The sequence below is a fragment of the Neltuma alba genome, unplaced genomic scaffold (genome assembly GCF_004799145.2).
Source record: "Neltuma alba isolate B1F8T4 unplaced genomic scaffold, ASM479914v2 tig00012178_pilon, whole genome shotgun sequence".
Taxonomy (NCBI): domain Eukaryota; kingdom Viridiplantae; phylum Streptophyta; class Magnoliopsida; order Fabales; family Fabaceae; genus Neltuma; species Neltuma alba.
This window is the reverse complement of record NW_021636721.1, coordinates 5,285-18,773: the sequence shown is the minus strand read 5'-3', so window position 1 is coordinate 18,773 and position 13,489 is coordinate 5,285. Positions and strand designations below refer to the sequence as shown.

Genomic DNA, 13,489 nt, shown 5'->3' with positions numbered 1-13,489 from the left:
TTTAAATTTTAAAATTTTGATAGATATTTTTGTTAGGATTTTTCGATTCTTTCAGTAAGAATTTTTAGTTTACCTCCCTATAAATGCGGTGACCCCTTGTTTTTTTTTTAATTTTCCTTTTAATTTTGTAATTTTCTTTCAAATAAAAATACATCGTCCAATCATCTTAATGATAGTGCCACACTTCTTGTTACTACCCCCCCCCCAAAAAAAAAATCATAAGATTCGATTGGAAAGCAGTAACAAATTTTATGTTCCTTGAATGTGAATGCTTTAAAATCCACAAAATCTAGGCAAGTAGACATCCAAAACATGATATGCAGGCAGTACTTCGTTAGTAGTGATATACCCCTAAAAAGTTATAACTCTCAACTCTTATTATTTTGCACATGTTTCTAATAATTTTAAGCAGAAAATGTTAAGAAGATCTTACAATCCGCATTATGTATATAAAATAAATTAACCCCAGTTACTTCAATTCCAAGCTTACTCTTGCAAGTTTGAGAAACAAGCACAAGTTTCACACACTTTGAGGCATAAGGTAATCTACAAAATAATGTAGGTACTCCTCCGGTCCTTATTATAAGACTCAATTTGACTTTTTATTTGGTCCTAATTATAAGACCCAATCCATTTTCTCTCTTATATTTATGTATTTTTTTCCAAGATAATCCTTCTAATAATGATAGTTTTAGCCAATATACTTAATTAGTAAGGATATTTTAGGAATAACAACACTTATTTATTATAAATAACCAACTTAACTTACTTCCTTAATCTCCTCAAATAAGTCAATTGGGTCTTATAATTAGGACCGGAGGAGTATCATTTAACATATAAAATTAAATAACTTATTACATAGAATTTATTATTAATATTTGTATATGTTAGTTAAAATTTTTACTTCCAATAAAAGTCTCAAACCTCTCATAACATATAATTAAGTCTTTAATCACTATATTATAATTTCCAAAAAACTTCAGAATGCTCCTCTCTCTTTCTTTTCGTTCTCCAAATTACTTACTTACATAAAACTTTCTAAAATTCTCAAATATAAAATTATTATTATGTTTTTAAAATCTTATTTATACTTTAAATCTCAAAAATAAGCCCCCATAAGTTCAATAATACCTCAAATATATATATACAAATCATTTATTCTAAGACCCCATGGAACAAGTATCATATTCCTCACAAATAGTAACCCTTTTAACCAAGATAATTATTTTAAAATCTTAGAGATGTAAATAAAAAAAATAAACTGATAAAAATTATTTATTAATTTAGCTCTACAATCCTAGGGTCATCTCTTTTTAAAAGTCAATATTTACTCCAGATCCTAACCCCAAAAATTTATTCTAAATATCAACATGTTACTATCATCAGATAGACCTAAATGAGTAGAATAACTTTTATGAACAAAAAAAAAATTGTGAAAAGAAAATAATTTTATTTACAAAAAATCTACAAAGCTTACCCTACGAGCAAAGAAATAAAGGATAAGTCAATGCCGCTGGGGAGAAAAAAAAAGATGGGGAGCAATGTGTGTGTGTTTGTGTGTGTGTGTGTGTGTGTATATTAGGATAAACTATCCTAATGGGTCCAAGGCCTAAATTTGCAGATTTCTCTTTCTTTCTTTCTTTCCCTTTTTTTCAATTATTATATTACATTATATTATATTATACTATTTTATTCATTTTTTTCAAGTCATTATTATTTTATTGTTACTTTACTTATTTACATTTAAATAAATTTTTATCCAATTAATAATATGATAAATTTCATTTATCAGAAAATAATTTCTCCCTTAATATTACTTAAATCTTAAAATAAAATTTAAGATGTTACATATGCTATAGTGCTCGTAAGAGAATTTATTCTAGGGATTGGAAGTAACCATGGTAGTTGGGAAAAGCAAGGATTTATTTAGGTCTTTCAGCCACTGAACAGGTTACTATGTAAAACTATTTTCAAAAGTTTAAAATGTTTTAGAAAATTTCATTCTTTATACAAACCCCGTGTTTGGGGAAAAGTTTTCAAAATAGTTAATGAAAGAATTCTATTTTTTCCAGGATCCAACCTAGCTTAGCGGTTTAACATTAATTAAATAACCTCTGGGTGTATCTAAAGTAGGTTTTACAACTTTCAAATTAGTTTTTTTTTTTTAAGTACTCTATCTGTCCCTTAGGCTTATTATAAGGATCAAATAATGGAAGTGCATGACTTAAGAAAACTATTAAAATTAGTTAAAAATAAGAAATACTTTTTATTTCAAATATATCCTTATTTATAAGTGGTGAGAGTAGAAAACAGATGAGAACGTATGAGGGAAAAATAATGAGAGAGCATGCTAATGAAGGGTAAAGTGATAAAAATGATTTAATATTCAAACAAATCTCAAAAGTATTTTATAAAAAGGAATAGATGTAGCATAATGCCCTCGCACTGTCGCACACTCTAAATATTTCAAATTACTTCAAAGCCCAAATAGTCTGTTGGCATTTTCTCATCCTGTGTTCTCTAAATGGCTTTTTTGATCCGTATGATTATTGGGCCTTTTTCATGATGGTAAACCACAATGCGCTTTTAAGATTCAATATGGCGCATGGCGCTGTATGTATTGTTAAAATTTTGACAATTTGAGTTATTTATTTATTTATTTAAAATTTTATTACTATATTTATAAAATATTAAATCTTGCCCGGGAAAATTTTAATTCAGTGGTTGAAATGAGAAGTATAGAGGAAGTAGAATTTCTCTATGTGTAATACCTATTTGAATTATTGTGTTAGTTTTTAATTATAGTTTACGGAATATAAATAAGGGTAGTTTGGAAAAAAAATAGATAAATATGAAGACAAAGTAAATTGAGATGTTATATTTAGGACTAAATTAAATGTTAAACTAGTTTTTATATAAAAAAACCGGAGATAGTATAAGTTTTAAATAACTGATTTGTGTATAAAGAAAACAAACAGCTGGACCTAGTTAAAACCAATAAATAAGTGGAAAAAAAAATACTTTTTTCAAATATGTCCTTATTTATAAAAAAAAAAAAGTAAATGAGAGAGAAAATAAACGAGAAAAAGTGTGGTGAAAAAAATAATTAAAGGTAAAATTTAAAAAAAATCGCATTAAATATTGAGACATGTCCAACTTAAAACTTGTAAAATGGATTGTATTTCTCTCCCAATTTAAAGCTTATAAATAGAATTGAAAGAAGTGACAATAAACAAGACGTCTCAGATTCTACATGGTAATTAGACTGTCCAGTTTGGTTTGGTTTTTAAAAAACTGCTTGTTAACTAATCTCTCCAAACAACGGAGCTAAGCAACTATTTCGCTCAAACATTATTTTTTTTATTGCCAATTATCTTTTACTTATTATGGGATAATCAGATTGGCAATTACAAATTGTTAATTATTGTTAAGATTGGCAATTACAAAGTGGATTCCATGTATGTAAAGATTGACAAATCCGACTCACAATGTAAGTAATCTTATATTTTTTTTTTTCAAATTTAAGAAATCACACTTAGTGGGTGTTGACAAAGCTAAAAGCATGCAACAATTTTTTACTAGGGATGCATCAATCAAGTCAATAAATATTTCTTTCGATCACTTTTAAATTTCAATATAATTTTGAAGAAAGGCACCGCACGTACTTGTTAATGGAAATGACTTGGAATCAGAAAAGGAAAGACACCCATTTTAATTTGTCTAATCAAGGGATTTAATTAAATATAATCATCATCATTCTTAATTAATGATGACTTATGCACACAGAGGAGGCAGGCAGGATAAGGACAGGCAGACGGCAAATTTCAACCATAAAATCATATTTTTAAATTACAATTAATTATTACCTACGGTCCTAAATATAAAAGACAGATAAAGAGCAATATGTATGCTGTTTAGCCAAATAAAATATATATAGTTGTATAAGATTTTACTTAATTATAAAGGCTATTTAATTTATACTTCTTCATTTCATATGCATAATTACGGGTGAAATTAGGGAAAAGTCCCTTATTGAAAGTTTTATTAGCGGAGAAAATGTAAATAAGAGTATTGGTACTGTATAAAATCTGCAGGGTACCAGTTTTATCAGGTTATTTTTCGCAATAAAATTCTTAACGAGGACTTTTCCTCGAACTTCCGATAATTAATGGAACAACTAGCTGAATTCAATCCCACCCAAACCGCTACTAAAAAAGACAAGACATGAATCGCACAAGAGGAGAGTGACAAATGTGGGAGACAAATGATGAATCGGAGATATGGGGTTGAAGTCCAAAATTTGAATTTGTCCAAAGGGAGAAAACTCACGGGTTTTTTTTATCTGTTCATTTTCTTCACGTGATGTGGGAAGGAATATTGGTTGGTGCCATTCGCTCCATTTCATAGAAAACAAATTAACAGTTTGACCAGGCAAGCAACCCTTATACTCCTCCGGTCCTTAATATAGGACCCAATTACTGAGTTATTTTTGGTTCTAAATATAAGACTCATTTCTCATATTTATCAGTTTTCTCTAAATTACCCCTATAGATACTCCATCAACCATAATCAAGTAGAAGAGGGAGATGAGGTATTAAGATAGATGATAATGGTGTTTTAGGAAAAATATGTCACATTTCTTATAATTAACTAACTTACCTAACTTCCTTAATCTAATCAAATTAGTTAAATGAGTCTTATATTAAAGATCAGAGGAGTATATTTTTTCGTAGTTTTAAGATGTTAGCTTCAACCAACAAGCTGTTGGTTCAAGAAAGTAAGTTGTCTTGCCCCCGACTCCGAATCTCTCCTTTCCTCTTCTCATCTTCTTTCTTTCTCTTTCTTTCTTGACCATTTGATTAATATCTTAACGGTTCAGATTTAAATCTTTTTAAAACTATTATTAAAATATTAAATTGTAAAAATAAATAAATTATAAATTATAAACTATATTAAAATTTAATTCTAATAGTTTGAAATGCACTAAATGTTTTTTAAATTTTTTTATAAGTAGTTTATAAAAAGTTAAAATCTAAACCATTAAAATATGTTAATCTAACAGTTAGAAAAAAGACGAAGAGAAAAGAGAATAGGAAGAAAAGAGAAGAGGTTCCGAAAGTCTTACTGTTTATAAAAAAAATAACACAAGTTCAAATTCTGAGAAGAGAATTTATTGAGAGGACAAATCCTTAATGGTCTGAAATAGATTAATCTCAAGTTCAAAATAATTGTAGGATACTCCGACTTATATATATACACACACACACAATTAGCTTCATAAAATCATGCAATTATACAAACTTTGAGTTGCCTTAGGTTCAAGTTGATGGAAAGGCTCTCATCACTTAAACACACGGATGTAATTTGACTTCGTGCCTTTGTGTTTGTAATGATGTGAGATGTCTACATTTTGTCATAAATATTCAAGGAAAATTAATTCATGTTGTTAGTGATATTTCGAGACTAATAGTACCTTAAGAAAAAACAGAGAAATTTAGAAGAAAAAAAATTTTACATTGAAAATTTTATAAATTTTTATGCATAGAATTGTTATACACAAAATTGATACTTTTTATGTAAATTTTGTACGCATGAAATATCAGTATTTTAATTTAGGTTATTCTCACTAATAAAATCTTAATGAGAGATTTTTTTCAATTTCTACAGAAAAATTTGTGAATGCCTATTAAACAATTTGAATTATAGTGAGACCTAATAGCATGTGAATAAAATAATTTTATGTTTTTTTCTCATATTTTGTTTAAACTTTGGAAAAACCACCTTCATTCATCCAACATGCCCAAATTCCCACCCACCATCATATCGTGCGGGGATAAAGCTCATGAAGTGTACCACAATTTTCATGCACTAAATGGAATTGTTAATTTACAGAGGCAAATGAAAAATTAACATGTTGATATAAAAATTTTGAAACCAAAAATATTCACCGGAAACATTTTTGAAGAAATAAATAAGTATTTCATACGTATTAGGGAGTGCAATTAAAATTAGTAATTATGTTGGAGATTTAATTTTATTTCAAAAACACTCTTATTGATTGTGTGACGGCATGGTTGTACGTCTATTTAATAATTCTAATTTAATTATGTTAATTTAATGAGGATAAAAAAAATTAATATTTGTAAGGGACAATAGGTAATTATTTTTTTGCAGGCCAAAAAAATTTGTAATTATTTTTTATATATTTGGGGCTAAAACATATTCGCTTGTTTCTTATAAAGAAGGTTAAAACTTTAGAGAATCAAAGAGAATACTTGATAGAATAATACTAACTGGTCCTAATTATAATATAGCAATTCACCTTATTCTTAAATTTATAATTTTTTCTCCAAAATATTTTCATGCCTATTTGGATTAGCGGTGAACAACTGTGATTTTAGATAATCATAAATTTTATAAATGACATTGGCTATAAGTAATATTGGTTAATTGTGATTTCTGTTAGGATATGTTTATTTTATAAGTGATTTTAAGAATTATGATTATGTTTGATTTTCATTTAATTACAAAAAAGACATAAATTTAATAAATATTATTAAATTAATCACTTGGGGAGAGATTTTCAGAAGAGTGTAAGAGGGTAAATTGAAAAAAATTCAGTTGATAAAAATTGATCAAGATTTTTCAAATACATAAGCTACTTTTTTGTACTTATCCTAGAAGTGTGGTGGAAAAATAAAATCACAATTTCTCAGATTTTATAAAAATTACCCAAACAGGATAAACATGCTTCATAATCATAATCACTTATTTAGATTTAAACGGGTTTATTTAAGTTCTCACACTTAACTAAAGAGGCACGATCATCAATTGCACATAGTAAGGGGTTTACTTCCTCAGGTAGTTCTCTAACATGCATAATTAAAAAAATAGCTTATAAAAATTAACACATATATTTATTATTAATAATCAACTTAATTAATTTTTTAATATTTATAAACTAATCATCTAACAGTGGTAATTAATTTTTTTTATAAAACATCTTTTTAGTTAACTTACATAAACTTTTTTAATTTGTAAAAAACTAAGATGAAATTTTTAGTATATTAAAATTACATAGCCAAATCTATATATTATAAATATAAGGTTAAAACATATATTTGGTCTTTTATTTTTACATAAAGTTTTATTTTGATTCCTCATTTTTAAAAAACATATTTTTACTCTTTTAATCCAAAAACCGTTAACAGAAATGATAATATTGAGATTTTGAATGTTGATAAAATATTCTCAAATACTAACATATTAAATTTAATTTTTAAAACAACTATAATTTTTATAAAAACTAATTATTTAAGAATAATAATTTTAGAATTAAAGGACAAAAAATATGCTTTTTTAAGTTACAGGATCAAAATAAAGCCTTAGTATAAAAATAAAGAACCAACTATATATTTTAGTTTAAATATAAAATAAATTCTAAATTAATATTTGCTATAAATTATAGAGAAAATTACACTCAGGTCCCACAGAACACAATTAATATCAAAAAGGTCCCTCGAAATCGCGAAATGATTCTGAAGTCCCCAGGGACCTGTGTGTAATTAATTCTAATTGTGAAATTACGTAGTTACCCCTGTTAATTTGAACCTATTTACAACCTCAATAGTGGCTGTTAACAACCCGAGAAGAGGTGGTTAACAACTTCAACAACGCCCCTGGTATTCCACAGAGTGAGTTGTCATGAGCACTGCCGAGGTTGTCAATCACGTCTTCTCGGGTTGTTAACAGCACTGTTGAGATTGTAAATAAAATTAGAACCTATTTACAACATCAACAGTGGCTGTTAACAACCCGAGAAGAGGTGGTTAACAACCTCAACAACGCCCCTGGCATTCCACAGAGTGAGTTGTCATGAGCACTGCCGAGGTTGTCAATCACGTCTTCTCGGGTTGTTAACAGCCACTGTTGAGATTGTAAACGAATTGTTGCAATAAAATTAACAGGGGTAAGTAGGTAATTTCACAATTAGAATTAATTACACACAGGTCCCTGGGGACTTCAGAATCATTTCGCGATTCCGTGAGACCTTTTTGATATTAATTGTACTCTGTGGGACCTGAGTGTAATTTTTCCTAAATTATAACAAACTTCGTATTGCACAAAAGCATCACGTTCAAGATGGGGCCCACTGTCCAGCAGCAATTATTGAATGAAAGACGAAATTTAAGGATCACACAAAACAAAGACGAAACTGAAGAGTCCAGAAACATCATGAATGGTTTGGCAACTACTTGCTCCCGACTCCCAGTCCCTATCCTGAATCCCCAGGGTCCAAAATTTATGCCCCAGAATATCAACAAATTATAATTATTATTTTTTGCCATCAACAAATTATAATTATTAAATGTTCTAAAAATCCAATTCCGCTTTGAATTCAATTCCAAAATGCTGAGGTTCATGATCTCATTCCCAGCCAAAATTAAAAACAGAAAACGACGGGAAAACAAAAACTTTACAAACCAGGTAAAAATATTCTTTGCTCATCTAATTTTATAAAATATTTTAGTTTGATTGCTTAATTTAATAAAATACTCTATTCTTGTCTTTAATTTAATATAAGAGTTAGTTTGTGTGATTTACATGAAGATGATTATGATATTTTAAAAAAAATATTTTATTTTTTTAAATTAACTAACTTATCTAATTTTTTTAATATAATTACATTATTTAAATGAGTCTTATATTAAATATCAGTGTTATCATTAAATTAAACTAAAATATATACTACCTGAGGTCCTATCTATAAGTTTTAATTTGGGGGAGGAATGTGGTCCAATATATAAGTTTCAATTTGGACTTATCTTAACATTTAATGTATTTTTTTCTAATTATTTACTACACATTCTTTCTCATCATATTTCCCCTACATTCTTTTTTATTCTTCTTCTCATTTATTATAAGGGCGTGTTTAGAAATAAATATATATTTCTAATCTATTTATTGCTTTTAACTCATTTTTTTGGCAAAAAATTCAACTAATTTTTTATTATACTCAAATTAGTTATTTGAAACTTATAATAAAAATTGAAAGGAGTGTATATTACCTCCATTTCTTAATATAAAGGTTAGTTTAAAATTTAATTTAGTTCTAAATATAATATCTCAATTCACTTTTTTAATCTTATTTATTTATTTTTTTTAAAATAGTCCTTAAATAATTACACATGTTAAATATTTTATCAATTGGTTATTTTAACTGATACACATAATTAATAAAAGTATTTTAGAAAAAACAACACATATTTATTACAAATAATTAATTTAAATAATTTTTTAATCTATTTAAATCAGTTAATTAACTTGAATTAGTATATATATACCCATACTATATCAGTGAAGATTATTGAAAAATATAAATATTTAGAAATGTGAAAATTCTTGGGCACTCGACAATGATTTGGGCAATGCTTGACACAAAATCCTCGAGCTCCGGATCTATCACAAAGTCAATAAAGTCATTGAAGTTTTAAACTCACCTCATTTTGTCAAATATGCAATTTTTATCCTCGATAGCTACAGTTAAAATCTTGATGGAGCTACCCATCAGGCTCAAATGTATCTAACATTTGAACAACAAAAATAGAATGCTGCCAGAGGCATAAACTCATGAAAATGTGTGTTTACGTACAAAATCATGATTTCCTTGTCTCACATTTCCTTTTCCTCCTTTAGATAGGAGCTAAATAATTTATCTATAAAAGTTTAAAAAAATTTGGCCAAGTTAACTATTTATAAAAATGTGTTAGTTCACCTAAAATGTTTCATTTAATCATTTACATTATAAGTTGTCCTCATAGTTTGGAATCCATGTGTAATTAATATATTAATTTGAACTAAATTATAATGTTAGGAGATAAGGTAAATTGAGATGTTATGTTCATTACTAAAACAACTTTTTAATCCAAATTGAGGTGTTATGTCATACATTTAGGACAGTAAATTCTTTTTATAAGCAGCATTTTACAAAAATTTATAAAAAAAAATTTAAAAAGACTTTTTGATTTTGATAATATCTATGAGATGATGTAGAAATACAATATACATGATGAGTGAGCTACCTCTAGTTCTTATACAAGAGCTAGACAAAATATTTATTTTGATATTAAATATAAGATTTTAATTCATTTTGTTTCTCAAATTTATAATTCTTTTGTCAAGGTATCTATATTCATTGCACATAGTAGATAGTTTTTATCAAGAAATAGTTACACAATGCATATAATCAGGAAGAATATTTTAGTGAAACTAAAACGCATTTATTATAAATAATTAGTTAAACTAATATTTCAATATCAACAAATTAATTATTTACTCTCTCTTATCCTTATTATAAGAGACTACTAATTCATGCATACCAATAACAATAATTAAAAACCATTAAATTTGTCATAAAATTATATTACCTTCATTAACTGTACTAAATTCCAGCATCATACTACCACTCTGGTTTTTAATATAAATCACTTATAACACACTTTCACATACCAAGTAATGTATTAAATTGACCCCAAAAAAAATTCAGTTTTACCCTCATATAAAAGCTCTTCCTTGCATTTACAATCATCCCCATATCTCTCACTTCTTTCTCTCTTTCTAATAAGAATTAAATAAAAGTAAAACTAGAAAACAGGCATCAAATACTCCTTTCAATTCTATATATAAGCTTTAAATTTAGAGAGAGGTGTAGTTTATTTTATAAGCTTCAATTTGAGTCTATGTTAACATTTAATGTATTTTTTTATGTTGTCCATAATTATTTCTCTCTTATCATATTTTTCTACATATTCTCTTTCATTATTTTTCTTATTTATTATAAGGATATATCTGAAAATAAAAATATATTTCTAATTTATTTATTATTTTTAATTAATTTTAACTACTTATGTATTATTTCTAAATTAGTTATTTAAAGTTTATAATAAACTACTTTACTTACGTTTAATACGGGGTGATTTTCATCCTCTCACCACGTACAGATATATAGAAAAAATATTTAATATTTATTGGAACTATAAAGAATTTTATAGAAATGACAAAAAACTGTTTTTAGAATAACTCCAATAATAAGCATGCGCGTGGAGATAGGTAGGAAGAGTGCAGGTAACCTTGTGTGCACTGTGAGGGAAGATAAGGATCGACAGAGCAATTAATTATTTAATTTTTAGATTATTAAAGCAAATTCAGATTGGAACATTTGAGCTTACGTGTCAAGGTTTCAATGGGGGGCAGTTACTGCCACCTGGTCAATAACGTGTCAGACAACTCGCTATCTGAGTAACCGCGACGAATCGCATGCTTGACACGTGTCACAACAAGGCTCCTTCATGGCCTTTATATTCACGTCTCTCCCTTCACTTCCCGTTCGTGGACTTCCGTGACTCTCTCTTTCCCTGTTCCTATTATTTGCCTTCCTCCTATTACTTCTTATTCCTCAATTCCCTCTTCTCCGATCCTCCTCGTTAATCACTATCTGCGTTCTGCTTCTCGAAGGTTCATCGATTTTTCTCGAGAAAATGAAGGAAACTGCAGGAAACCCTCTCCACCTCAAGTCTGTCAACCACATCTCCCTCATCTGCAAATCCGTCGAAGAATCCATGGATTTTTATCAGAACGTTCTTGGATTCTTCCCCATCAGGAGGCCCGGCTCTTTCGATTTCGATGGCGCCTGGTAGTTTTTCCTTTTCCCATCGTCCATGATACCATACATGACAATACAAGATCCAATATTCAGGAATAATTAATAGCCTCAGAAACGTTTCAAGACAACGAAACCTAGGGATTTTCTGCGACTTCTTTTATTTTCTCTTCGTCATGACAAACATTTTGGGCTTTTTCTTAATCTGTTTTCATTTTTCTGTGGGATAATTGGTGTACAGGTTGTTTGGCTATGGAATTGGGATTCATTTACTCCAAGCAGAGGACCCAGAGAATCTGCCCAAAAAGACGGTAATTAATCCAAAGGATAATCACATATCGTTTCAGGTATGATTTTGGTCCAATTATGGGGATCTTTTGATTATTCCCCTGTTGGAAGAAGTGAGATTACAAACACAAGCATGTTAGTCCCATCCCGCGTCCTCATGATTTTGTTTGTTCAAAACAATTATCGTAACATATGACTCGAGTACGTCATCATTAAATCAATAAATACAGTTTCTCTCCCCCCAACCCAAAAAAATTATATTTAAATAGAATGTTTAGTTATTGAAAATTCTTAAGAGCTGAGCTGTATCTGAGGAGGAAAGCAAATTAAAGACGTAAGAAAATGTTGTACGCTAAGAGAAAAATATGCAGGTAGACAATGGGACCAGGATTAGAAAGAACTGTCGGTAATGGTTAATCAATCCCAGCTCCGTATAATAGCTTAAATTTTTGGGAATCGTTAACCTGTCTCTGTCATGGTTGTAGCTAGAAAAGAAGACAAACATGAACTTGTCACCCAAGTATATCGTTTAGCCTTTCCTTGTACGCATTAGTGTCTATGTTGTGTTTGACGAAATGACAAACCGAATATTAACTAAGGACTTCGGTTTTTCTTGAGATCATGCAGTGCGAGAGCATGGGAGCTGTGGAGAAGAAGCTGAAGGAGATGGAGATCCCCTGCGTGAGGTCCATGGTAGAAGAAGGTGGGATCCAAGTAGATCAGCTGTTCTTCCACGACCCAGATGGATTCATGATCGAGATATGCAATTGCGACAGCCTCCCTGTGATTCCCATAGCTGGTGAGATGGTAAGATCTTGCTCTCACGTGAACATGTTGCAGCAGCCGCAGCAGAAGATACAGATGGTCCGACACTTGTGAGGCCAGAAGAATTTCTCAGATACATTGTTTGCACAGTCACAAAATGCTAAAAAAAGCCAATAATGACGGCCAATTCTTGCATGCTTTAGGGACCCTACTCGAACTGATTTTTTTTCAATGTATTACGTGACTTTGCAATTAATGTATCCAAGAATTTTTCGTACTAAGCTATGTTTTGGTGGAAGATAGGCAGTGGGGCTGGAAATATGCATATATAAAGAGAGAGAGCTTGTCGTTTTGTGTGTTGTCTATGTATCTAGGAGTCATTTCCTTCCTTTTGTTGGCTTTAGTAGTTTACTTTTCTAAGTTGAATAAACAATTCTCCAATTGTTCCTAATGGGAAATTGGTCCTTTCGGCTTCTAAGTGGAGTCTTGTCTGACGTTGATGTTGCTGTTTAGGTTTTGTTTTCCAAGTTGAACACCAAGCTTTTGAAAGATCGTTTGATTGAAAGGGACCTACAAATATGGACAAAGACAACCAGAAACTGTATTATATAACTTAAACTGTTAAAATAATGTGTGCTCGTAATTACTTGCGTCCCCAAGTTCTTGCAAACACTTGTCGTTGGAAGTGAGTGGATTACTAAAGTAATACTTGAGGTGTTAAATATGATCCATAAAACAAGGTTTTATTTTCAGAGTGTTTTTACACTCTATGAAGTA

At 29.2% G+C, this 13,489-nt stretch overlaps 1 protein-coding gene across 1 annotated transcript; it reads left to right on the top strand.

Moving 5' to 3' along the window:
* Positions 1 to 11,447: 11,447 nt before the first annotated feature.
* LOC114724195 (uncharacterized) lies at positions 11,448 to 13,245 on the top strand. The gene is made up of 3 exons (XM_028910507.1): positions 11,448 to 11,692; positions 11,901 to 12,006; positions 12,575 to 13,245. Exons 1-3 carry the CDS (start codon positions 11,538 to 11,540, stop codon positions 12,824 to 12,826), a joined length of 513 nt encoding a protein of 170 aa, XP_028766340.1. The 5' UTR covers positions 11,448 to 11,537; the 3' UTR covers positions 12,827 to 13,245.
* Positions 13,246 to 13,489: the final 244 nt, after the last annotated feature.